Genomic DNA, 23836 nt, shown 5'->3' on the forward strand with positions numbered 1-23836 from the left:
GACGATCGTCCTCTCCTCCTCCTCCTCCTTCGAGTGGACGACGACGCCGGTGTCGGAGACGACTCCGAGCACCCACTCGTCGGACTTCGATTGGGACTCCTCCGAGTAGCTTTTTCCGAGTTGCATTTTCGTCCTCTATGTCGCGCTGTATCGTTAAACTTTTTAATTATATTCGTATTTTCGATCAAATTTCCATTGTTCGTTTGATTATTTTTGAAAAAACGGTCGAAACGTGCTGCAAAATACAGCCTCCGGCGGAGGTGCTTTTTTCCCGCACCAACGCGCGCTGCAAAATATAGCCTCCGGCAAGGGAAAATTCGGTATCACACGCGCCAGCGGTTTGCAGCGCGCCGAAACGGAGGTTTAGCGCGTCGCGTTTTAGCGCGCCTGTTGGAGATGCTCTAACGAGACCAGGCCAAGATGAGAAGTTAATGGGTACTTTTCCATACACGGGCTTTGCAAATAGACTAGAAAAATTAAGTAGTGGGGGCAAATGTTTTGGGCTGAGTGGAGGCAACTCCCTATACTATGGGCCAGGTATAAGGAGACCAAAAAATCGAGTGGGGCATTCGCCCCCCTGGGCTTGTGCCTGGATCCGCCCATGATCTAGGGTGCCTCATCTAGTTTGCATTAGACTCACCTTTATATTCCACAAAGCCTAACATTGCAAAGAAAGAATTAAAACTTGTAGAAACCTATTCACCCCTCTAGGTTTACCATCTCTGAACTTTCACCAGGCCCAGAAGGGAAGGACGAGGTGAGTGCCCAGCTACGGGACCCTAGGGGGCTGGAGCCCAAGACCCGCGGATTGGACCGCGCCTCGGTTGGATCGTCTGCCGGCCCCTCGCGTCTGCGTGCAGAAGACCGCTGCGGCGCCTCCGCCGTGGCCAACGAAGCACCGTCCGAGAATACCTGCAGGTGCTGCGCCCGCAAGCCGTGGGAGCTGCCGAGCCCAACACGGAAGGCTTAGTTGAGGCGGGAGCTGCTACTTTGGAGTACGTGGGCGGTTGCATTGCCTACACTCCTGCCCTCCGGCAGGTGGCATGGCCATCCAAGTTCCGGCCCCTCGTCTATGTCAAGTTCGAAGGAAACACCAACCCCAAGGAGTTGATGGCCCACTACACCACCGCAATGGTTGCTACCGGGGCCAATCAGAAGGCCAATAGATTCCCCATGGCTCTGAAGGGCACAACCTTATCTTGGCTGATGCACTTGCGTGAGGAATCGATCGGTTCATGGGCGAGCTACGCGTTCGCTTCGTCAGCGCGTTCTAAGGGGGTTTCAAACGCCCTGGGACACTCATCCAACTGCACTCCATCGTCCGGAAGGAGGGCGAGCGGTTGCGCGACTTTATGTTGCGGTTCTCGCAGATCGTCCACACCATTCCAGAAGCTGAAGATGCCGCTATCATTGATGCCGCTATCATTGGCGCGTTCATGATGAACGTGCGGACAAGCAGATGAGGGAAGAACTCGACATGCGCCCCGTCATAAACACACACGAGCTTTGGGCCAAGCCGGCCTAGTAGCGAGCCATGTCCCTCGCCAGCATGGCCTCCGCCTCGAACGCAGCCGAGGCAGCCTCCTCTTGCTCCCGATCCTCCTGGTCCACCCACGGCTAAGCCCGCCGCCGCCTCGCCGCCAACACCTCCTCGCGCGACGCGCGGTGGATTGCCACCGGGGACGACATCTTGTACGCCCCTCATGGCGAGTGCTTGGGTATTTGCTCCTCTGCCACCGGGCCTGGCGACGGCCGGTGTCCTGCGGGGCGGTCTCGAACGATGCAAGCAGCGCTCGCTACTCGTTGTCTATCACGCCGACGGCCTCCTCTTCGCCGAAGATGTCGAGGGCGTCGTCGTCGTGGAGGTAGACGACACCCACGGACTGCGGCTCCAGTGCGCACAGAGCTTTCCGCGACTCCCGGAGCTACTCCGTTGCCTCGGAAAGCATGGCGTTGGCCGCCTAGATCTCGTCAGTGGTTGATGAGGGAGGTTGGTGATGGAGCGACTCGAGGGACGCATGCTCGCCCTTCAAGGCAACGACCATTTGCACCGATGCCTCCGCCGCCTCCCCCATGCCCTCCCGATACGGTAGGGGCCATACAGCGAGTCCTCGCGGAGGTAGGCGGCGGTCTGCGCCGCCTCGAACTCTGCCAGCACGTGGAGGTGCGCCTCTAGTCGGCGGCGTCCATTATAAAGCCTGCTCCCGGCAGGGCAGGAAGCAGCCACTGCGCGCGTGAAACGGCGGTGCAGCGCGCCAGCCAACCGGTCGTCCTCGCTGGCGGCGGAACTCGATGATTGGTTAATCGCCATTAATAGAGCTTCACCGTCCCTAAAAGAAATGCGTCAGAGTAGCTGGAAACACCCGAGCGCAACCTCGGGCCTGAACTAACAATGATGTCTCTAACTGTGCACAGCTAGCGCATCAGATGGAGATGCTGTTGGGCACGCCGCGGCAGGTGACCCCCGGTGGCGAGCTTGGCGCCAGCAGCTCGTACGGCAGCACCCCGGCCCCGCACCGGTTCCTCCTCCCGTGGTCGCCGTTGCGCCCCTCGATCGTCTCCTCTGCTCGCCGCACGTCCGCCACGAACGCCAGGTGCGCCGCCACGGCCTCCTCGTCCCCCGTCCACCGCTCGTCGCGCCCCTCGCCGAGGTACTCCTCGTCGGGCGAGTGCGTCGACAGCGTGTCCACCACCGCCATGAACTTGGTCGCCTCCAGCACCCCCGGCATCGCGTTCAGGAAGAACCGGTGCGGGTCCGCCAGGAACATGGCGTACTCCGCCGCGTCGCGCTCCGGCTCCGGCAGCAGACGCCGCATCAGCGGCGGCCGGTTCGGGACGTACCCGCCCAGCGGGTACTGCCCGAAGTTGAGCGCCGCGTGCTGCGCCGACGCCAGCCAGACCAGCGTGGTCAGGATGCCCACCAGGTCGCGCGGCGTCGACAGCGGCGGCCACCATGGCGCGTCCCGGAGGTCTGCGTGGCCCACGTGGATCGACTCCTGGTACCACTCTTGGAGCTCGTCGTCGTTTTGGACCGTGCCGGCGTCCGGGTAGTAGAGCTGCACGTACGACTCCACCCAGCTGCCAATGGCAGACCACAGCAGAAGCCCGTCGTTTGCGTAAGGGTAATCCTCGATCAGAAGCCTGATGCCATGAGGCTGGGTCGCGTCCTCCACAGCCACTCCCCTGAGAAGTGTGTCAAAACAAGAGGATGTCAGTCATCATGCTGAACTTGCAGTACAAATCAATCTCAACCGCACTGTCTGACAGTGATTGCGTGCCTTCGGAGGAGGTCGGCAGGGAGGCCCTCGAAGTCGAAGCGCCAGTGGCTGCGGTAGTAGGCGGAGGTGATCTCGCCAGAGACAGGGCCAGGGGTGAAGCAGGACTCAATCACCCCTTCAGCGTTGATCAGGCTCTGCCTTGCAAGCGCGTTGATCTCCAACGTGTACCTCATGTGAGGATGTAGAAGCTTGAAGATGGGGTGCATTGCGCTCATACGCCGGTGTGCCGCCAGGATGAATGGCTCCATTATAGCATGCGTCCTCAACCTGAAAGAGTTTGTCAGCGCGTAAATGGTGAGTACTTCCTGAATCATATTGTTCCTCCACTTGTAGACAGTTGACGCAGCAATGCAGTGGCATTACTCAAATCAAATGCATGTTCAGCCTTGACAGTTGATTCTGCAATTGTGCGCAAAGTATGGAAAAAAAACATCATACCAGTGATTGACAAGCTGATGAACACCAGCGTCATTGGAGCTAACATGAGCCTTGCCAAGCATCCAGATCCAGTTGGATGTAGCATCACAGGGAGGAGTAAGGACCTTGCTTGGCTCAGGCTCCCCTGACTGGCTTGGAGGAAGACAAAGCTCAATAGCGATTGGCTTCAACGTGCCAGCTTGAGTGAGGAAGAAGATTGTCCGGGTTGCATATGCTTTCCGACCCTGGATTGCGTTGATCCGGTCCAAGAATGGCATATACACATCATGGTGGTCTATAATGAAAAGCTTCTCCTTGTCCATAGCCTTTGTTCATGAGGTGTGATCAGAATCAGCAGAAGATGACCATCGGTGCATAACTGAGCATAGATTAAGACTGTAGTATGAAGCTACCTCTTGTACTGTCAGTCCATTGAGATGGCCAGCAATGTGCCGTTCGGTTATTGAAGATTCTGGTGGACCATAGATAGCAGGGTCCAGCTTGCTCACTGGTGGGAATACCTATTTCCATGTAAGTGCCCCAGTTAAGTATTTATGTAATAAAAACAGGTATGATTAGTTATATTGGTCAACCTAGAAATACATTTGTATTGCTGATTTCACTAAGGATTGTGTATTTTGTACATTACCGTGAGTCTCTCGATACTAACTGGGTTTATTCCTGCAATAGCCTGCCGCCCAAACTCATCATCACGGAGCCATGCAAACTTGTCCTCTGCAGAACGGGGCTCACAGGATTAAAGGGACAACTCTGATGGATCTTGGAGCTGAACAAAACATTTGGTGATGCCACACGAACGCAAGGAAAATTTGATGAACTTCACTTACTGGAAAGGATGCTAGGTGTGTCATAACGAAGCATCCCTTCGCTTGACTCCTGAATCTTTTGAACAAGTGGTATTTTCTGGAACAGATGCTCCTGGAGGCCCAGCTTCAGCCTGAGACCCTCCTTGTAGAGGTTGTCAACGTGGTGGAAGCCTTGGAAGTTGTGGGTATCAGCTGAGACTGTTGCAATCAGCGACGGGATTAAGGTGTGCAGTACTGCTCGTAGCCTGCCTGATATGAAGGCCCCCTGTTTCAGCTCCTCAAATGTCTCATCACGAGGTACATATATTCGATGTGGTTTCTCCACTCTGCTCTCCGATAGCATGTCTGCACCCCAAGTAGGCACATTGTTAATTCTGTATGTCATATTGTCATGAAATGTCAAATTGTTCTATCTGAAAAGAGAATCATCACGACCACTTTGTAGTAAATTGTATGATTACTGGTCTTTGGAGTCACAATTGAGAATGTTATACAGTCCAAAAGAATTAAGAAATGTAATGTACCGACACTACAGACAAACTAACAATTATTGGGGATGATATTAAATAACACTACCAATTACTTTGAATTTTAGGTAGCATGTGCATGGACATTTCATGGCAGTTACTAAGACTTGACTGTACACATTTACGAACTGAGAAGTCAATTTCACGCACTCCAGTGCTTTCTTGTAGAGTTTGCAGTCACCTTACTATAAGAAAACGTGGCATGACTAAACAATGTAACACAAATGTGCTATTGGACATATGGTCATGTACTTCCTACCTAACTAAAATGTTCAGTACTTGTCAAGCCTCATGACTCAGAAGAAATTTTCGCGATCCTGGTATGAATCTGTTGAACTATCCTTTTCTGATTCAATTTGGCAGCTATTGGTTCTTTATTCATATAGCGCGTGGAATAGATTTTGCAGGCGTATGAGAAGATCCAACTTTCAGGTCTTGTGTAAAGCCATATGTGTTTTTTCTGTCAAGTTAGGACCCCATCATGGCATCAAACCCAGTGGTGAAGAACTATTTCTGAAAATGACATGGCCTTTGTTTAAATAGAATTGGACAAGCACTGGTAAACATAGTTGGACAATAACATGCACTCCTCTGACTTTGGCCAAATTCTGTTTCCCATTGTCTGCTACAAATTTTTAATAGAAAAAAGAACTTACTAGTATCAGTTGGTGGGCGACCAGTCCGACATCGTCGTGGGTGAGGGATTTTCTGTCCTCCAAGGATTGGCCTGATGAACTCTTTCCCCCGGTCTGGATTTCCCAAATCATCGTACATTGCATAATCATATATTCGGTCAGAGATCTTCCGAACCCCTGTACCATCTCCTCTTAGGTCTTTCAGCTCCTTCTCCCTTATTGCTCTAAGCCCGGGGGGTGTTTGAGATGGTAAATATGGCTGCATGAGATCATCCATATATACATTATTGCAAATCTGGTACTATAAACTCCCGGTGATTGAGCTGAACATTAGGAAATCACTGTACTCATAAGAAAAATCAAGACCAAACAATTTTAAGCTTAAACACAGCATAACGGTTTTGTCAATAAATAAAAGGCAGCATATGGAGACCAGAACTTGAGTCAGACTTACACATTGCCTTTTGAATGGTTATTGACTAATTTTAAACTGTAAAAAATCAACAAAGCTATATATGACTTTTTTTTAGGAGGAAACGTATAACCACATTGATGCCCACTAGGTTCAAAGTAGTGGGATAGTGCTAAGAGATTGTTCTCGTACAGGCCATAGATATGCTCTACTTCGGCCTAGCCAAACGCCAGGCATGCCAACAGCTCCTTGACAATGGCATGTCTTAATCAGAATCCATGTCATGCCTTTAAACTGGCCTCCTCGTCCTGCAGTTAATGACCTCCTCTTTTTTTCCAGACCATACCTAATGGCCTCCTCTCTCCCTCTATCGACATCACAGACAAGGATGCACGACCAACTTTAGCAGCCAAAAATATCGATTAATCAAGGCATGATTGCTACTATGTGCACCCGGTCAAGACGATAACTCAATGCTACCAAGGTTTCAGAAGTCCATGCCTACCTGAACCTGAACTGAGAAGAAGAATGAAGAACGGTAACTACCTACCTTGTTGCTGAAGAAGACCCTCTTGTCCCGAAGCTCCCCGGTGGTCTGGACCCAGGAGTTGCAGGCGAAGTAGACGGTGCCGCACGGCAGCCCGCTCTCGATGACGATGCTCTCGAGGAAGAACTCCCGGTGGTGTCGGTTGGCGACGAGGACGGCGCCGGGCTCGCCGAAGTCGGCGTCCACCGTGAACTCCGCGGTGTACACGACGTGCTCCCCCTTGGCGCCCTGCTTCTGGCACCAGTCCTTGATCGACGCCCGGCCGCTCTCCACCGGCTTCTCCGTCCCTGCCAATCATGGTGCATCGTCATCAGCCATCACGTGGCAGCGGCTCCATACACGTGGAGGAAAAGTTTAGGAGTGGAAGAAAAGTCAAAATCTGGCACTGCATAATCTTTCACTGGAATAATTGGATGGAAAGATGAGCGTGCTGATTGCAGTACTGCAAAGTGATTCTGATTGATTCATTTCAGCTTTCCAAATGTTGGGCAGTGATTTCTTCATTCTCCAACCTTCAAATCTTTTGGATTTGCTGTCTTGCGAAGATGTCGGCAGCAAAGGAAAAAAAAAACATGTTGGAAGTAGGTCCAAATTTTGTTCACTTCGTTGTTTATGATGGGAAGAATGGTTCTTTGAAAATGTAGTGGGAATATCCTAGTGCAAACACCCATACATGCCCACAGACAACACTATTGGAGATTCGATGATCGTCTGCACCTAGTAGTTATTTAGGGCGTGTTTGGTAGACCGGGCCTGTTCAGAATTTCGCATCTCAACCGAGATATTGGGGAGAGAATGTGTTTGTTAGCCCGGGTCGGGTCTCCACAGCAGTGCTCCCCTCATACGAAAAAGCCCTCAGAACCAGGCTGAGTAGTGAAGCCCAAATCGAGCTTCACAGCTCGCCCCGGCTCACCTCATCCCGCAGAATACTGTTCGCGGCCCCCCAGCACCCCCAGACCCCACCCCAACTTGCCATTTCCCCCTCGTGCTAGGGACGAGCAGGAGCACGGAGCGGGAGGAGCTCGGGACGGCCGCACGACCCCGGCGACGGCCAGCCGCGCCGCCTCCACTGCAACGACCCGGAGCGGGAGGAGCTCGGGACGGCCAGCCGCAACCCCGGCGACGGCCAGCCGCAACCCCGGCGACGGCCAGCCGCGCCGCCTCCACTGCAACGACCCGGAGCGGGAGGAGCTCGGGACGGCCGCACGACCCCGGCGACGGCCAGCCGCGCCGCCTCCGCCGCCACGATCCGGAGCGGGAGGAGCTGGGGACGGCCGCCACGACCGCGGCGACGGCCAGCCGCGCCGCCTACAGCCATGGCGACCAACCGCCGCCAACCGCCGCCCAAGCTCCCGTCTCCTCTGTAGCCCGTCGCCTCCAGCCACGGCCGCCAACCGCCTCCAGCGTCGGCCGGCAGCCTCCTCCAGCCACGGCGACCCGCCAGCCACCTCCAGCGACGGTGCCTCACGCCGGCACGGCCGCTGCGTGCCTCGATCTGGTGGCGCTCCGGCAAGAATGGATGCAGGGACCCGATTGCTTTTTCTTTTTTTGTGCAAGGACCTTTCTGTAAAATCTGGACCAGACAATATCTCAACACATACAAACCAGCCAAACAATATCTCAACTCATCCCGTATGAGAACAGACGAGCTACCAAACACATGCCAGAATCTCAGCTCATCATAGCTAAGCTGAGCATGTATGAGGGGAGAGAGGGATTCTCTGTTGACCCGGGCTACCAAACACACCCTTAGCATCTCCTGGTCCTGGGATCCTGACTGAGTGGCTGGCACCTACCACCGGGACGCAACAACTTTTGCATATCTACTAGCTCCAAATAACTCGATCAAGGATCAAAACAAATCTAATGTATTGCGCGAACTGCTATGATTGAACAACTCGATTGAGGAAGTCAACTCGGCAAAAGCTAGCACCAGTACGTCCAAGGAATGAATGGGAGGAGAAAGAAGGAGAGGGAGGGTCGCTGCTTACTGGGATGGATCTTGGTGCTGATGAGCTCGAGCACGACGCCCCGGCCGACCATGTCCCAGAGCGCGTCGAGGTGGCCGGCCACCGCCTCCTTGAGGTCCTCCTTGTGCTTCCGCCGCACCGTCAGCGCCGCCCGCACCGCCACCTTCCCCGGAGGCGGCGGCCTCCCCGCCGCGGCGACATTCCCGGCGGCCGACGCCAGCCTCGGCAGCTCCTCACTCACGGCTGCCACCACCGTCACGCCCCGGCCAGCCGGCTTCTTCCTCCTCCCCAGCTCCTTTCGCTCCAGCGGCAAGAAGCAGAGCTCATTCCGGCTCCGGCCGGGCTGCAGCATGGTGGTCGCCGGCCGCGCTAGGCCGGTGAACTCCCTGCAGGAGGCGGCCATGCTGACCAGCTTCGCTTCGGATCTTTGATGTTCCTGGATGGCTTTGTTTAGGTAGGAGGAGCTAGTGAGAGGAGGTGACAACTGACAAGGCGAAGTATAGTTAGCCTCGTTGCGTTGGAGTTGTACGGCCGAGCCGAGTGAGGGCGAAGAGTCGTGTGTGCCTTTTGTCTCGTGCCTGTTCGTTTTTTATATTTGCAGTCAAGCGTGAACGGAGATATATATGGAATGGACGCTACCAAGTTGCAAGTTTTTTTTTTGACCGGACGAGAGAGACGACCACGAGACGAGTGCAGCGTTTCTTGGCTCTGAATGTCCGAGTCCTTGCTTGTGCTGATGACAGGCGTTTCCAAAGCAGAATAGCCACGTACTTGCACCGACAACGAACGGTTTGCACCACGGAAGAAGAGACTTCTTTCATCTAAATGGCCCTTTTCTAAACTTAAGATCAGTTTTGGTCCTTAGTTTTGGTCCTTCTAACAAAGGACAATTTAGCTAAGCGTAAATGGAATGGATGTCAAAAGTGTTATTTTTGTGACTCTAATGAACCATTCAGCATTTGTTTCTTGCATGTCCTTTTGCTAAAATAGTATGGCGCATGGTCTATTTTGAATACAACATACCTCCCCCGTCTAATATTACTAATATGTTTGACAACTGGTTAAATTGGATGCGGAAGGAACATAAAGCCATAATTCGTTTTGGAGTTTCAGCTCTGTGTTGGTCTATTTGGGGATGCTGAAATGATATTATTTTTAACAAACAAAAGGAAACTAATTTTTTGCAGGTTATTCGCCGGGCTACGCACTTTATCCAACTATGGGTCTTTCTCCTCCCGGAGGATCAGCGGAAGGATATGGCAACCGGTTGCTGATGGTTGCACATGACTTCTATTTCTAGGCTATTTGGTGGCAGCACATTAATAGGATAGACAATGGATAGCTTGTTTATATGCCTAGCCTTTCTTTGGTTGATTCATGTATCGACCTTGTCTAATTTAAAATATTTATATACTCTTTACTTTTTATAAATAAATTAGCCGTGCGCATCTATTGATGCAGAGGCTGGGGAGCCATGCTCCCATATCGGAAAAAAAAAGTTTTGGCCCTTCTTAAAACTTTTAAGCTTTTAGTCCTTTTTAATCGCGCCATGCTGGATGGCTTAACTAAAGTACATGACATGTTAGTTGGGCTGGCTAGAAATGATTTAGCCATTTTTCGTCCCAACATAGGTAGATCACGCCATTTAAGCTGACTAGTTTGTAAAAATCTTGAACCCATTGAAAATATTTTTGGACCATCTGGATACGAAAATAGGTAGGTCATGTCATTTGGTATGGCTAGATTCAAATAACTTAGTTATTTTTAGTACATATTTTGAGCAAATTTATCAACCAAAGTGACACAACCTTCATTTCAGTTAAGCCATCTTGCATGGCATGACCAAGAAAGACCATAGAAATATTAAAAATTTAGAAGGGAAAAAAATCTGAATTTTTAAAATGAGTCATTTAAGATAAAGAACTCCAAAGAATATGGGAACCTCCATAAAGGACGTTCGCTCTGGGAAAATACCATCCTGGGTACGTGTGCACCCGTTTTCTTTAATATTGAAAAAATACTATTTGAAAATCTCAAAAAATTTGAAACAATTTTTTTCGTGTACATATTATGGTGATACTTACTTGTGCCATTTTTCACGGAAAAATACAATTATATTTGACCTACCCAAAAATGATAAAAATATCCAAATGACACTATAATAATTGGTTGTGTACTGTTAGCGTAAATATAGAAATTTCCATTTTCATATGTAGGTTACACATGGTTGTTTTTTATGATAAAATCTGCACAAGTAAGTGTCAACATAATATAGACAGACATGTATTTAAAAAAAATCTGAAACTTTCAAATAGTATTTTTGGATTTTTTTCATAATGAGGTGCACGTGCACCAGGGTTCATATCGCCTCCGTTCGCTTTGTGCTAATAATAGAAGGGAACATGTATTGGATCACACGTGCTAGTATTTCGAAGTAGCTTGTTCTAACCTGCTTTAACAGTTTGTTTTAACGACTTTGCAGTTTTGCATATTCAAGCAAATTTTCTGAACTTCATGGTTACCAGGCTACCACTTGTCTGCAGAGAACGGTCCTTGGACCATGTGGCATGTGCTCGTGACCATGACCATTAGACTTGATTCTTGCCTAGTGTTCGTTCAGCTCCAACCCAAGTTTCAGAAGTCTTCGGGAAGAAATTTCGTGTATCACGGAGAACCATCTCGGCACGTTTTGTTTCCCTTTCGGCTTATGTTTGTTAACTTACGCTAAAGGCGAGATTAGATTTGGCAGGAGTCAGTGCAACCCTTATCAGTCCTGATATACAGGACTGATAAGGTTCTTCGCTTTCTGGTTGCCGCGTGATTGAAAAAATTAGAGGGAGTAAGGGCATCTCCACTCGTTCCACGTATGTTCAGCAGAGATGATTTACCGGTCTAATGGGGCCTTTCATTCGAACCTACTTTAGCAGTTTTGTTTTACTGAGTTAGCAGTTCTGCATATTCAAGCAAGTTTTCTAAACTTGATGGTAACCTACAATTTTTTTGATAAAGGAAATCTATTAATATCGCGAATATATCAATTGCATCCGGCCTCTGAAACAACAGAATATCCTATCACTATCAACTGATTTGTTTTGACCTAGAATAATCAGCTCATGAGCTTGGTCTTAATTCAATCTAAACGGCAAGACTCGGACAGAGACCCACTACTCCTCCTATGCCCCCCTGCTCGGGTGACACCGGAGAGCCCTAACCCTAGCACCGCCAGCCAGCTCCCCTCCCCGCCTCTCTCCTCCCGTCTCCATCGGACGAGACGGGGCCAGGCAAAGCCCGCGCCGCTGCCGATGGAGGTGGGGCTATTCGGCATGTCCCCTCGTCACGAGGGCCGCTGGCCTAGGCGGCGGCAGCGGTTCTTCACCGCGCAACGGCGTGTGGTGGTGGTGCATGGAGCGCACATGATGGCGGTGCGGAGGGGCACGTGGTCATGGTAGCTACGCGTGGTGTTGGTCGCCCATGGCAACCGAGGTCGATATGGGCCTGGGCGGGCCTACATGGGCCACGACTTTGGGGCATGGTCGCGGCGCGAGTAGCTCTATCTCCGGCATGCTGCGTGGGAGCGGCTGCAGTGGTGGTCGGCCGGCATGGGTGGCCTCCTCCCCCTGACCCGTTGCTAGCCACCGGTGAGGCCGGTGGTGACCGGCGCTCATCTTTTTTGACGGTGAGGCCAGTGCGGCGTCTTGCCTTTCTGGTGTAGGTCCATGACAGCGTCTGCATCTTCGTGCCTCGTCTCCAGTTCACCGGCTCCAGTAGCATTGGGGGGTTCTTTGATGGACCAGGGTTAAAACCATGCTCGTTGTCTTTCGGTACGGACCGCAGCGATGCCTGCGGGTGCTGCTTCCTTCCTGAGGGCGTGGTCTTTGGTCCCAACCGTGCCTTTCCTCTCCTCTGGTGCCAGGGGAAACCCTATGTCCGGTCCACTAGACAAGGCTGCAACGACATCACGGCGTCGTTCTCTTCTTGAAGACGTTGTCGAGCATACCCGGGGAGAGGCCGATGTGGTAATTGGAGGCTAGGGAAATGTGATGCACTGCCGGTGTTGACTGCTGGCCACGGCATGGGTCTTCGAGGCACTATGCACAACGTGGTAGATGCAACCTAGTCGACGGCTTCCCCAAGTCTGAAAGATCATGCCTTCTTCTCCCTGACTCCTCTAGGCTCATGAGGGGAGGTACGTTGGTCCGGGCTGCCTTGGAGTCGCAATCGAGTCAAGGTGGTGTCTCGCTTGGTTCGTGACGTGGTTCGGAGGCTCGGTGTTCCATCCTCTCACCTCTATTGGTAGGATGTTGGGGGCGAGTCTTTTTCACCGGGTCGTTTGTAGAGGATGTGTTGTAAGCCACGGGAAGTATTGTTTGTAAAGTCCCATTATATTACAATACACAATCGTAGAACTGTGTTATTTACAAAGTTATGGAGGAGTGTTTTTCCTACAACGTTCTCATCTACATCGCTAAGCACGAGCTTAGCAATGAAAATCCCCGAAGAAATGTCTTTGAGCCTATGCTTGAGTATTTATACTCGATCATAGCCTAGGGGGCTAATCCCATTTGGTGTGCGGAACGCTGCTTGCGCACAGTTGACGTGGGCGTAGTAGCTTCCTTGTGACGGTAAAGCACTCGTCTGTTGGGAACCCCAAGAGGAAGGTATGATGTGTACAGCAGCAAGTTTTCCCTCAGTAAGAAACCAAGGTTTATCGAACCAGTAGTAGCCAAGAAGCACGTTGAAGGTTGATGGCGGCGAGATGTAGTGCGGCGCAACACCAGGGATTCCGGCGCCAACGTGGAACCTGCACAACACAACCAAAGTACTTTGTCCCAACGAAACAGTGAGGTTGTCAATCTCACCGGCTTGGTGTAACAAAGGATTAGATGTATAGTGTGGATGATGATTGTTTGCAGAAAACAGTAAAACAAGTATTGCAGTAGATTGTATTCGATGTAAAAGAATGGACCGGGGTCCACAGTTCACTAGAGGTGTCTCTCCCATAAGATAAATAGCATGTTGGGTGAACAAATTACAGTTGGGCAATTGACAAATAGAGAGGGCATGACAATGCACATACATGATATAATGAGTATTGTGAGATTCAATTGGGCATTACGACAAAGTACATAGACCGCTATCCAGCATGCATCTATGCCTAAAAAGTCCACTTTCAGGTTATCATCTAAACCCCTTCCAGTATTAAGTTGCAAACAACAGACAATTGCATTAAGTATGGTGCGTAATGTAATCAATAACTACATCCTCGGACATAGCATCAATGTTTTATCCCTAGTGGCAACAGCACATCCACAACCTTAGAACTTTACATCCTTTGTCCCAGATTTAATGGAGGCATGAACCCACTATCGAGCATAAATACTCCCTCTTGGAGTTACTAGCAAAAACTTGGCCAGAGCCTCTACTAACAACGGAGAGCATGCAAGATCATAAACAACACATAGGTAATAGATTGATAATCAACATAACATAGTATTCTCTATCCATCGGATCCCAACAAACACAACATATAGCATTACAGATAGATGATCTTGATCATGTTAGGCAGCTCACAAGATCCGACAATGAAGCACATAAGGAGAAGACGACCATCTAGCTACTGCTATGGACCCATAGTCCAGGGGTGAACTACTCACTCATCAATCCGGAGGCGACCATGGCGGTGTAGAGTCCTCCGGGAGATGATTCCCCTCTCCGGCAGGGTGCCGGAGGCGATCTCCTGAATCCCCCGAGATGGGATTGGCGGCGGCGGCGTCTCTGGAAGGTTTTCCGTATCGTGGCTCTCGGTACTAGGGGTTTCGCGACGAAGACTTTAAGTAGGCGGAAGGGCAGAGTCGGAGGAGTCACGGGGGCCCCACACGCTAGGGCCGCGCGGGCCCCCTGTAGGCCGCGCCGCCCTAGTGTGACGGCACCCCGTGGCCCCACTTTGTCTTCCCTTCGGTCTTCTGGAAGCTTCGTGGCAAAATAGGCCCCTGGGCGTTGATTTCGTCCAATTCCGAGAATATTTCCTTACTAGGATTTCTGAAACCAAAAACAACAAAAAACAGCAACTGGCTCTTCGGCATCTCGTTAATAGGTTAGTGCCGGAAAATGCATAATAATGACATATAATGTGTATAAAACATGTGAGTATCATCATAAAAGTAGCATGGAACATAAGAAATTATAGATACGTTTGAGACGTATCAAGCATCCCCAAGCTTAGTTCCTACTCGTCCCGAGTAGGTAAACGATAACAAAGATAATTTCTTAGTGACAATGCTACCAACATAATCTTGATCAATACTATTGTAAGCACATGTAACGAATGCAGCGATTTGAAACAATGGTAAATGACATGAGTAAACAATTGAGTCATAAAGCAAAGACTTTTCATGAATAGTACTTCAAGACAAGCATCAATAAGTCTTGCATAAGAGTTAACTCATAAAGCAATAATTCGAAGTAAAGGTATTGAAGCAACACAAAGGAAGATGAAGTTTCAGCGGTTGCTTTCAACTTGTAACATGTATATCTCATGGATATTGTCAACATAGAGTAATATAACAAGTGCAATATGCAAGTATGTAGGAATCAATGCACAGTTTACACAAGTGTTTGCTTCTTGAGGTGGAGAGAGATAGGTGAACTGACTCAACATAAAAGTAAAAGAAATGTCCTTCAAAGAGGAAAGCATCGATTGCTATATTTGTGCTAGAGCTTTAGTTTTGAAAACAAGAAACAATTTTGTCAACGGTAGTAATAAAGCATATGTGTTATGTAAATTATATCCTACAAGTTGCAAGCCTCATGCATAGTATACTAATGGTGCCCGCACCTTGTCCTAATTAGCTTGGATTACCGGGATTATCATCGCAATACACATGTTTTAACCAAGTGTCACAAAGGGGTACCTCTATGCCGCCTGTACAAAGGTCTAAGGAGAAAGTTCGCATTGGATTTCTCGCTTTTGATTATTCTCAACTTAGACATCCATACCGGGACAACATAGACAACAGATAATGGACTCCTCTTTTATGCATAAGCATGTAGCAACAATTAATTTTCTCATATGAGATTGAGGATATACGTCCAAAACTGAAACTTCCACCATGATTCATGGCTCTAGTTATCGGCTCAATGTTCTTCTCTAACATTATGCATGCTCTAACCATTAAATGAGTGGTAAATCTCCCTTACTTCAGACAAGACGGACATGCATAGCAACTCACATGATATTCAACAAAGAGTAGTTGATGGCGTCCCCAGGAACATGGTTATCGCTCAACAAGCAACTTAATAAGAGATAAAATGCATAAGTACATATTCAATACCACGATAGTTTTTAAGCTATTTGTCCCATGAGCTATATATTGCAAAGATAAAGAATGGAAACTTTAAAGGTAGCACTCAAGCAAGTTACTTTGGAATGGCGGAGAAATACCATGTAGTAGGTAGGTATGGTGGACACAAATGGCATAGTGGTTGGCTCAAGGATTTTGGATGCATGAGAAGTATTCCCTCTCGATACAAGGCTTAGGCTAGCAAGGTTGTTTGAAACAAACACAAGGATGAAGCGGTGCAGCAAAACTCACATAAAAGACATATTGTAAACATTATAAGACTCTATACCGTCTTCCTTGCTGTTCAAACTCAATACTAGAAATTATCTAGACCTTAGAGAAACCAAACATGCAAATCAGATTTTAGCATGCTCTATGTATTTCTTCATTAATAGGTGCAAAGTATATGATGCAAGAGCTTAAATATGAGCACAACAATTTCCAAGTATCACATTATTCAAGATATTATACCAATTACCACATATATCATTTTCCAATTCCAACCATATAACAATTTAACGAAGAAGAAACTTTCGCCATGAATACTATGAGTAAAGCCTAAGGACATATTTGTCCATATGCAACAGCGGAGCGTGTCTCTCTCCCACACAATGAATGCTAGGATCCATTTTATTCAAACAAAACAAAAACAAAAACAAACAGACGCTCCAAGCAAAGTACATAAGATGTGATGGAATAAAAATATAGTTTCACTAGAGGAACCTGATAATGTTGTCGATGAAGAAGGGGATGCCTTGGGCATCCCCAAGCTTAGACGCTTGAGTCTTCTTGATATATGCAGGGGTGAACCACCGGGGCATCCCCAAGCTTAGAGCTTTCACTCTCCTTGATCATAGTGTATATCATCCTCCTCTCTTGATCCTTGAAAACTTCCTCCACACCAAACTCAAAACAAACTCATTAGAGGGTTAGTGCATAATCAAAAATTCAGAGGTGACACAATCATTCTTTATACTTCTGGACATTGCACAAAGATACTGAAAGTCAATTGAATCGAAAAATCCATCAAGCATGACAAAACAGGCAATGCAAAATAAAAGGCAGAATCTGTCAAAACAGAACAGTTTGTAAAGACGTATTTTTAACAGGCACCAGACTTGCTCAGATGAGAAAACTTAAAACTAATGAAAGTTGCGTACATATCTGAGGATCACTCACGTAAATGGGCATAATTTTCTGAGTTACTTACAGAGAATTAGACCCAGATTCGTGACAGCAAAGAAATCTGTTTCTGTGCAGTAATCCAAATCTAGTATCATCCTTCTATTAGAGACTTTACTTGGCACAACAATGCAATAAAACTAAGATAAGGAGAGGTTGCTACAGTAGTAAACAACTTCCAAGACTCAAATATAAAATAAAAGTACTGTAGTAAAAACATGGGTTGTCTCCCATAAGCGATTTCAGCTAGGCGCAGAAAGTGTGTATCAAGTATTATCAAGAGACGAAATATCAATATCATAATTTGTTCTAATGATAGAATCAAAAGGTAACTTCATTCTCTTTCTAGGGAAGTGTTCCATAGCTTTCTTGAGAGGAAATTGATATTTAATATTACCTTCCTTCATATCAATGATAGCACCAACAGTTCGAAGAAAAGGTCTTCCCAATATAATGGGACAAGATGCATTGCATTCAATATCCAAGACAACAAAATCAACGGGGACAAGGTTATTGTCAACCATAATACGAACATTATCAACTCTCCCCAAAGGTTTCTTTGTAGAGTTATCAGCAAGATTAACATCCAAATAACAATTTTTCAATGGTGGCAAGTCAAGCATATTATAGATTTTCTTAGGTATAACAGAAATACTTGCACCAAGATCACATAAAGCATTACAACCAAAGTCATTGACCTTCATCTTAATGATGGGCTCCCAACCATCCTCTAGCTTCCTAGGAATAGAAGTTTCGCGATTTAGTTTCTCTTCTCTAGCTTTTATGAGAGCATTTGTAATATGTTTCGTGAAAGCCAAATTTATAGCACTAGCATTAGGACTCTTAGCAAGTTTTTGTAAGAACTTTATAACTTCAGAGATGTGGCAATCATCAAAATCTAAACCATTATGATCTAAAGCAATGGGATCATTGTCCCCAATGTTGGAAAAAATTTCAGCAGTTTTATCACAGGCAGTTTCGTAGTTTTAACGATTTAGGTAGTTTTTCGCGCTTTGCATTAGAAGTGGAAACATTGCCTACACTAATTCTTTTACCATTATTAGTAGGAGGTGCAGCAACATGTGTAGCATTAGCATTGCTAGTGGTGGTAATAGTCCAAACTTTAGCTATATTATTCTCTTTAGCTAGTTTTTCATTTTCTTCTCTTTCCCACCTAGCATGCAGTTCAGCCATTAATCTTATATTCTCATTAATTCTAACTTGGATGGCATTTGCTGTAGTAACAATTTTATTTTCATTATCCCTATTAGGCATAACTTTCGATTTCAAAAGATCAACATCAGTAGCAAGACTATCGACTTTAGAAGCAAGTATATCAATTTTCCCAAGCTTTTCTTCAACAGATTTGTTAAAAGTAGTTTGTGTACTAATAAATTCTTTAAGCATAGCTTCAAGTCCAGGGGGTGTGTTCCTATTATTGTTGTAAGAATTCCCATAAGAATTCCCATAACCATTACCATTATTATAAGGATATGGCCTATAGTTGTTACTAGAATTGTTCCGATAAGCATTGTTGTTGAAATTATTATTTTTAATGTAGTTTACATCAACATGTTCTTCTTGAGAAACCAATGAAGCTAACGGAACATTATTAGGATCAATATTTGTCCTATCATTCACAAGCATAGACATAATAGCATCAATCTTATCACTCAAGGAAGAGGTTTCTTCGACAGAATTTACCTTCTTACCTTGTGGAGCTCTTTCCGTGTGCCATTCAGAGTAATTAATCATCATATTATCAAGAAGCTTTGTTGCTTCACCAAGAGAGATGGACATAAAGGTACCTCCAGCAGCTGAATCCAATAGGTTCCGCGAAGAAAAATTCAGTCATGCATAAAAGGTTTGGATGATCATCCAAGTAGTCAGTCCATGGGTTGGGCAATTTTTAACCAAATATTTCATTCTTTCCCATGCTTGTGCAACATGCTCAGTATCCAATTGTTTAAAATTCATTATGCTACTCCTCAAAGATATAATTTTAGCAGGGGGATAATATCTACCAATAAAAGCATCCTTGCATTTAGTCCATGAATCAATACTATTCTTAGGCAGAGATAGCAACCAATCTTTAGCTCTTCCTCTTAATGAGAAAGAGAACAATTTTAATTTTATTATGTCACCATCTACATCTTTATACTTTTGCATTTCACAAAGTTCAACAAAATTATTGAGATGGGCAGCAGCATCATCAGAACTAATACCAGAAAATTGCTCTCGCATAACAAGATTCAGTAAAGCAGGTTTAATTTCAAAGAATTCTGTTGTAGTAGCAGGTGGAGCAATAGGTGTGCATAACAAATCATTATTATTTGTGGTTGTGAAGTCACACAACTTAGTATTTTCAGGAGTATTCATTTTAGCAATAGTAAATAAAGCAAACTAGATAAAGTAAATGCGAGTAACTAATTTTTTTGTGTTTTTAATATAGCAAACAAGATAGTAAATAAAGTAAAACTAGCAACTAATTTTTTTGTGTTTTGATTTAGTGCAGCAAACAAAGTAGTAAATAAAATAAAGCAAGACAAAAACAAAGTAAAGAGATTGCGATGTGAAGACTCCCCTTGCAGCGTGTCTTGATCTCCCCGGCAATGGCGCCAGAAAAAGAGCTGCTTGCGCACAGTTGACGTGGGCGTAGTAGCTTCCTTGTGACGGTAAAGCGCTCGTCTGTTGGGAACCCCAAGAGGAAGGTATGATGTGTACAGCAGCAAGTTTTCCCTCAGTAAGAAACCAAGGTTTATCGAACCAGTAGGAGCCAAGAAGCACGTTGAAGGTTGATGGCGGCGAGATGTAGTGCGGCGCAACACCAGGGATTCCGGCGCCAACGTGGAACCTGCACAACACAACCAAAGTACTTTGTCCCAACGAAATAGTGAGGTTGTCAATCTCACCGGCTTGCTGTAACAAAGGATTAGATGTATAGTGTGGATGATGATTGTTTGCAGAAAACATTAAAACAAGTATTGCAGTAGATTGTATTCGATGTAAAAGAATGGACCGGGGTCCACAGTTCACTAGAGGTGTCTCTCCCATAAGATAAATAGCATGTTGGGTGAACAAATTACAGTTGGGCAATTGACAAATAGAGAGGGCATGACAATGCACATACATGATATAATGAGTATTGTGAGATTCAATTGGGCATTACGACAAAGTACATAGACCGCTATCCAGCATGCATCTATGCCTAAAAAGTCCACTTTCAGGTTATCATCCGAACCCCTTCCAGTATTAAGTTGCAAACAACAGACAATTGTATTAAGTATGGTGCGTAATGTAATCAATAACTACATCCTCGGACATAGCATCAATGTTTTATCCCTAGTGGCAACAGCACATCCACAACCTTAGAACTTTTACATCCTTGTCCCAGATTTAATGGAGGCATGAACCCAATATCGAGCATAAATACTCCCTCTTGGAGTTACTAGCAAAAACTTGGCCAGAGCCTCTACTAACAACGGAGAGCATGCAAGATCATAAACAACACATAGGTAATAGATTGATAATCAACATAACATAGTATTCTCTATCCATCGGATCCCAACAAACACAACATATAGCATTACAGATAGATGATCTTGATCATGTTAGGCAGCTCACAAGATCCGACAATGAAGCACATAAGGAGAAGACGACCATCTAGCTACTGCTATGGACCCATAGTCCAGGGGTGAACTACTCACTCATCAATCCGGAGGCGACCATGGCGGTGTAGAGTCCTCCGGGAGTTGATTCCCCTCTCCAGCAGGGTGCCGGAGGCGATCTCCTGAATCCCCCGAGATGGGATTGGCGGCGGCGGCGTCTCTGGAAGGTTTTCCGTATCGTGGCTCTCGGTACTGGGGGTTTCGCGACGAAGACTTTAACTAGGCGGAAGGGCAGAGTCGGAGGAGTCACGTGGGCCCCACACGCTAGGGCCGCGCGGGCCCCCTGTAGGCCGCGCCGCCATAGTGTGGCGGCGCCCCGTGGCCCCACTTTGTCTTCCCTTCGGTCTTCTGGAAGCTTCGTGGCAAAATAGGCCCCTGGGCGTTGATTTCGTCCAATTCCGAGAATATTTCCTTACTAGGATTTCTGAAACCAAAAACAGCAGAAAACAGCAACTGGCTCTTCGGCATCTCGTTAATAGGTTAGTGCCGGAAAATGCATAATAATGACATATAATGTGTATAAAACATGTGAGTATCATCATAAAAGTAGCATGGAACATAAGAAATTATAGATACGTTTGAGACGTATCAAACGCTCACCCGATAAAATGGGCATCATCTAGGAGGAACAAGTAAGTCTTTCATTTGCATCATAGTTACATTTGTGAAGGACTCTTTGAGCCTATGTTCGACTACAAGCACTAGACCATTGTCTCGGGGGCTACTCCCATCGGGAGTGCTGAACGCGCACCCGATGACATGGGTATACCATATCAGGTCCTAAGCATTGCTATCCCCGATACAAAGCCCATGAAGGAATAGAGGAAAGCCATAATGTCGGGGGGATAACCCCCGGTATGCCAAAGACATGCCAAGCCGGATGGTTTGAGCCATCGAGATACCGGTTTAATATTCTTACCGGAAAGTAAGGTAGGAGTTTGGGCTAAGTGAAGCTAAGCCGGCATCCCTAAGGGGGTATGCGGGAACCCGGTAAAGAAGATACCGGACTGAAGGGCCTGTCGGCAGGACTGGTCAAAGATTCTCTTCAGAGCAAGAAGACAAGGATGAGCTAAGCAAAGTGGCTTTAATCAGAGCCCTGGCGCCAAAGAGAGAGATGACGCTAAAGGAAGCCGGAGGACATCAGCAGCCCTGGTTAAAGAGGACCCCGGCGTCATCTGTGATTAAAGTAGCTTTGTAAAGTAGTTTGTCCAGTCAAAGATGCCATTAGGGTTTCTTGTTCTGTAAGCCACCCTCTCCCCTATATAAGGAGAGGGGGTACTGCCTCTTACAGGCGCGAGACCCCAGAAGGGATTAGACGATAGAACTTGTAACCATGTTCAGATCAATGAAGCTAGCGATCTAGTAAAGAGTTCTTCCTCTTGTCTCTCTTCTTGCATACCGGCCTTTGGTTGTGTTCTTGAGGAAAGCATCCGTAAGTTCTTCCCATCTAATCGCAAACCCTCCCCCGAATCCTCTAGCGTCCATTCGGCCCCAATCTAAGCCATCCTATGGCATCTGCTCGTTCACCATGACGACAGTTGGCGCCCACCGTGGGGCATGAAGTGGCGCTTGCTGGAGTTCACATTCGGGCGGGCATCCTCGACGTCGTCGGTCAGCGTACGGTCTCCGCGTTGGTGTAGCGCATCTACGCCATGGACTTCATCAACGACAACGCGGGCTGCTTCGCCAACGGCGGCATCTTCCCCAAGAACGGCCGCATCATCGAGTTCGGCAGCCACCGCATCTACTTCGGCACCGTTCCTGTGCGCCAGTGCCTCTCGCCGGTGCTGGTGGCACCGGATCCGCCAAGATGGCTACATGCGGGCCGCGCTCCAGGGAGCGTGGAGGTGATGATGGCAGGCGTGGTCGACGCCGGCAAAGAAGCTGTGGGTGAAGGCGCTAGGCGTGCGGTTTCGACCCGTGCGGCCAAGCCACCGCTGGAGCGAGGCGCAGGCACAGCGGGAGCATCATCCGCACCACCAGAGACACCGCTCCAAGCGGCGATGAACGTCCTCGCCACCCCCATCGCGCAGAACATCGACCCGGCAGCGGCTCAGGCGGAGCTGGAGGCGCAGCGCCAGAAGATACTCGAGAGCGGCAAGGACGTCGTCAGGGCGCAGCGCGAGCTGAACCTAACCGTTCGTGAGTATAACGCTGCCCATGGCTTTGCTTCTGTTAGCGCGCATGCTGCTAGGATACCGGAGAACCGGCTAAAAGCTCGCAACCTAGATCGGGATTTGCGCAAAGAGATTCATGCCGGCAAAAGTACCTCTGCATCTGTTAACATAGTGGAAAAACCTAAGTACAGTAGCCCGGATAAAACTATAAAAGCTGCTAAAGCTGCAGTAGAGTTGTGCGAGTCGCTTTCTGGAGATGCTCTGGCAAAACAGCAAGAGCGTGTTAGAGAGCTGCTGGAAACTATTGAGCAGCAGAACGCTGAGCAGCTGGCTAAGCTAAACAAGGCCGCGGCCTCGAAATCCGTGCGTTCAACAAAGAATGCCGGAAGCAAGTCCCATGGGCAGGCATCGTCCCCCCATCCGGACAGAAGAAGAGAAAAAGACATGAACGCACAGCAGATGACTGTGTACGATCCGGTTCTTGCCGGAAAACAACAAGCCGGGCAACATGATGCCGGTAGAAAAAGCCAAGGGGCAGAACGAGGCTACGCCAGAGGCGGCTATGCCGGAAACAATCATGCCGGTAGATACGAGACCGGGCAAAATTATCGACCTGCAAGGGCAGCGTATGAGGAGGAGGAAATAGATCCCCCGAGGTACCGGCAGGCAAGGGCCGCGGTACCGGAATGTTATGATGAAGCTGATTCTGCAAGACCGGCAGCTTTCCGGAACGCATTGGGAGAACGCCTGGGAGAGAGATACCTACCGGAACGGGATGCGAGGCACCGTCTGGATAGAGTGTACTTGTCAGAAATGATCGAGGAGGAAGGTCCTCCAGGCCCAAAATGCTTTGGCCCAAGGATCATGAAAGAAAAACCACCAGTTCGCAACTTTATGTTGCCACGTGACACAAAAA

At 47.7% G+C, this 23836-nt stretch overlaps 1 protein-coding gene across 1 annotated transcript; it reads right to left on the reverse strand.

The window, feature by feature from the left end:
* Positions 1 to 2296: 2296 nt before the first annotated feature.
* Positions 2297 to 9183, reverse strand: LOC127296979 (probable lipoxygenase 6). The gene is made up of 9 exons (XM_051327229.2): positions 8635 to 9183; positions 6647 to 6930; positions 5706 to 5943; positions 4544 to 4867; positions 4345 to 4430; positions 4109 to 4216; positions 3717 to 4021; positions 3279 to 3545; positions 2297 to 3183 (listed from the first exon to the last, which is right to left on the reverse strand). Exons 1-9 carry the CDS (start codon positions 9014 to 9016, stop codon positions 2424 to 2426), a joined length of 2754 nt encoding a protein of 917 aa, XP_051183189.1. The 5' UTR covers positions 9017 to 9183; the 3' UTR covers positions 2297 to 2423.
* Between the last annotated feature and the right edge of the window lie 14653 nt (positions 9184 to 23836).

This window comes from Lolium perenne, chromosome 4 (genome assembly GCF_019359855.2).
Source record: "Lolium perenne isolate Kyuss_39 chromosome 4, Kyuss_2.0, whole genome shotgun sequence".
In the NCBI taxonomy this organism is placed as follows: Eukaryota; Viridiplantae; Streptophyta; class Magnoliopsida; order Poales; family Poaceae; genus Lolium; species Lolium perenne.

Bases quoted from the DNA above. Each gene is read 5' to 3' on its own strand.
- LOC127296979 (XM_051327229.2), bottom strand. From the start codon at position 9,016: ATGGCCGCCTCCTGCAGGGAGTTCACCGGCCTAGCGCGGCCGGCGACC. The intron at 6,931-8,634 runs GTAAGCAGCGAC...CATGATTGGCAG, and splicing joins CAGCACCAAGATCCATCCCA to GGACGGAGAAGCCGGTGGAG. The intron at 4,431-4,543 runs GTAAGTGAAGTT...CCCGTTCTGCAG, and splicing joins CACACCTAGCATCCTTTCCA to AGGACAAGTTTGCATGGCTC.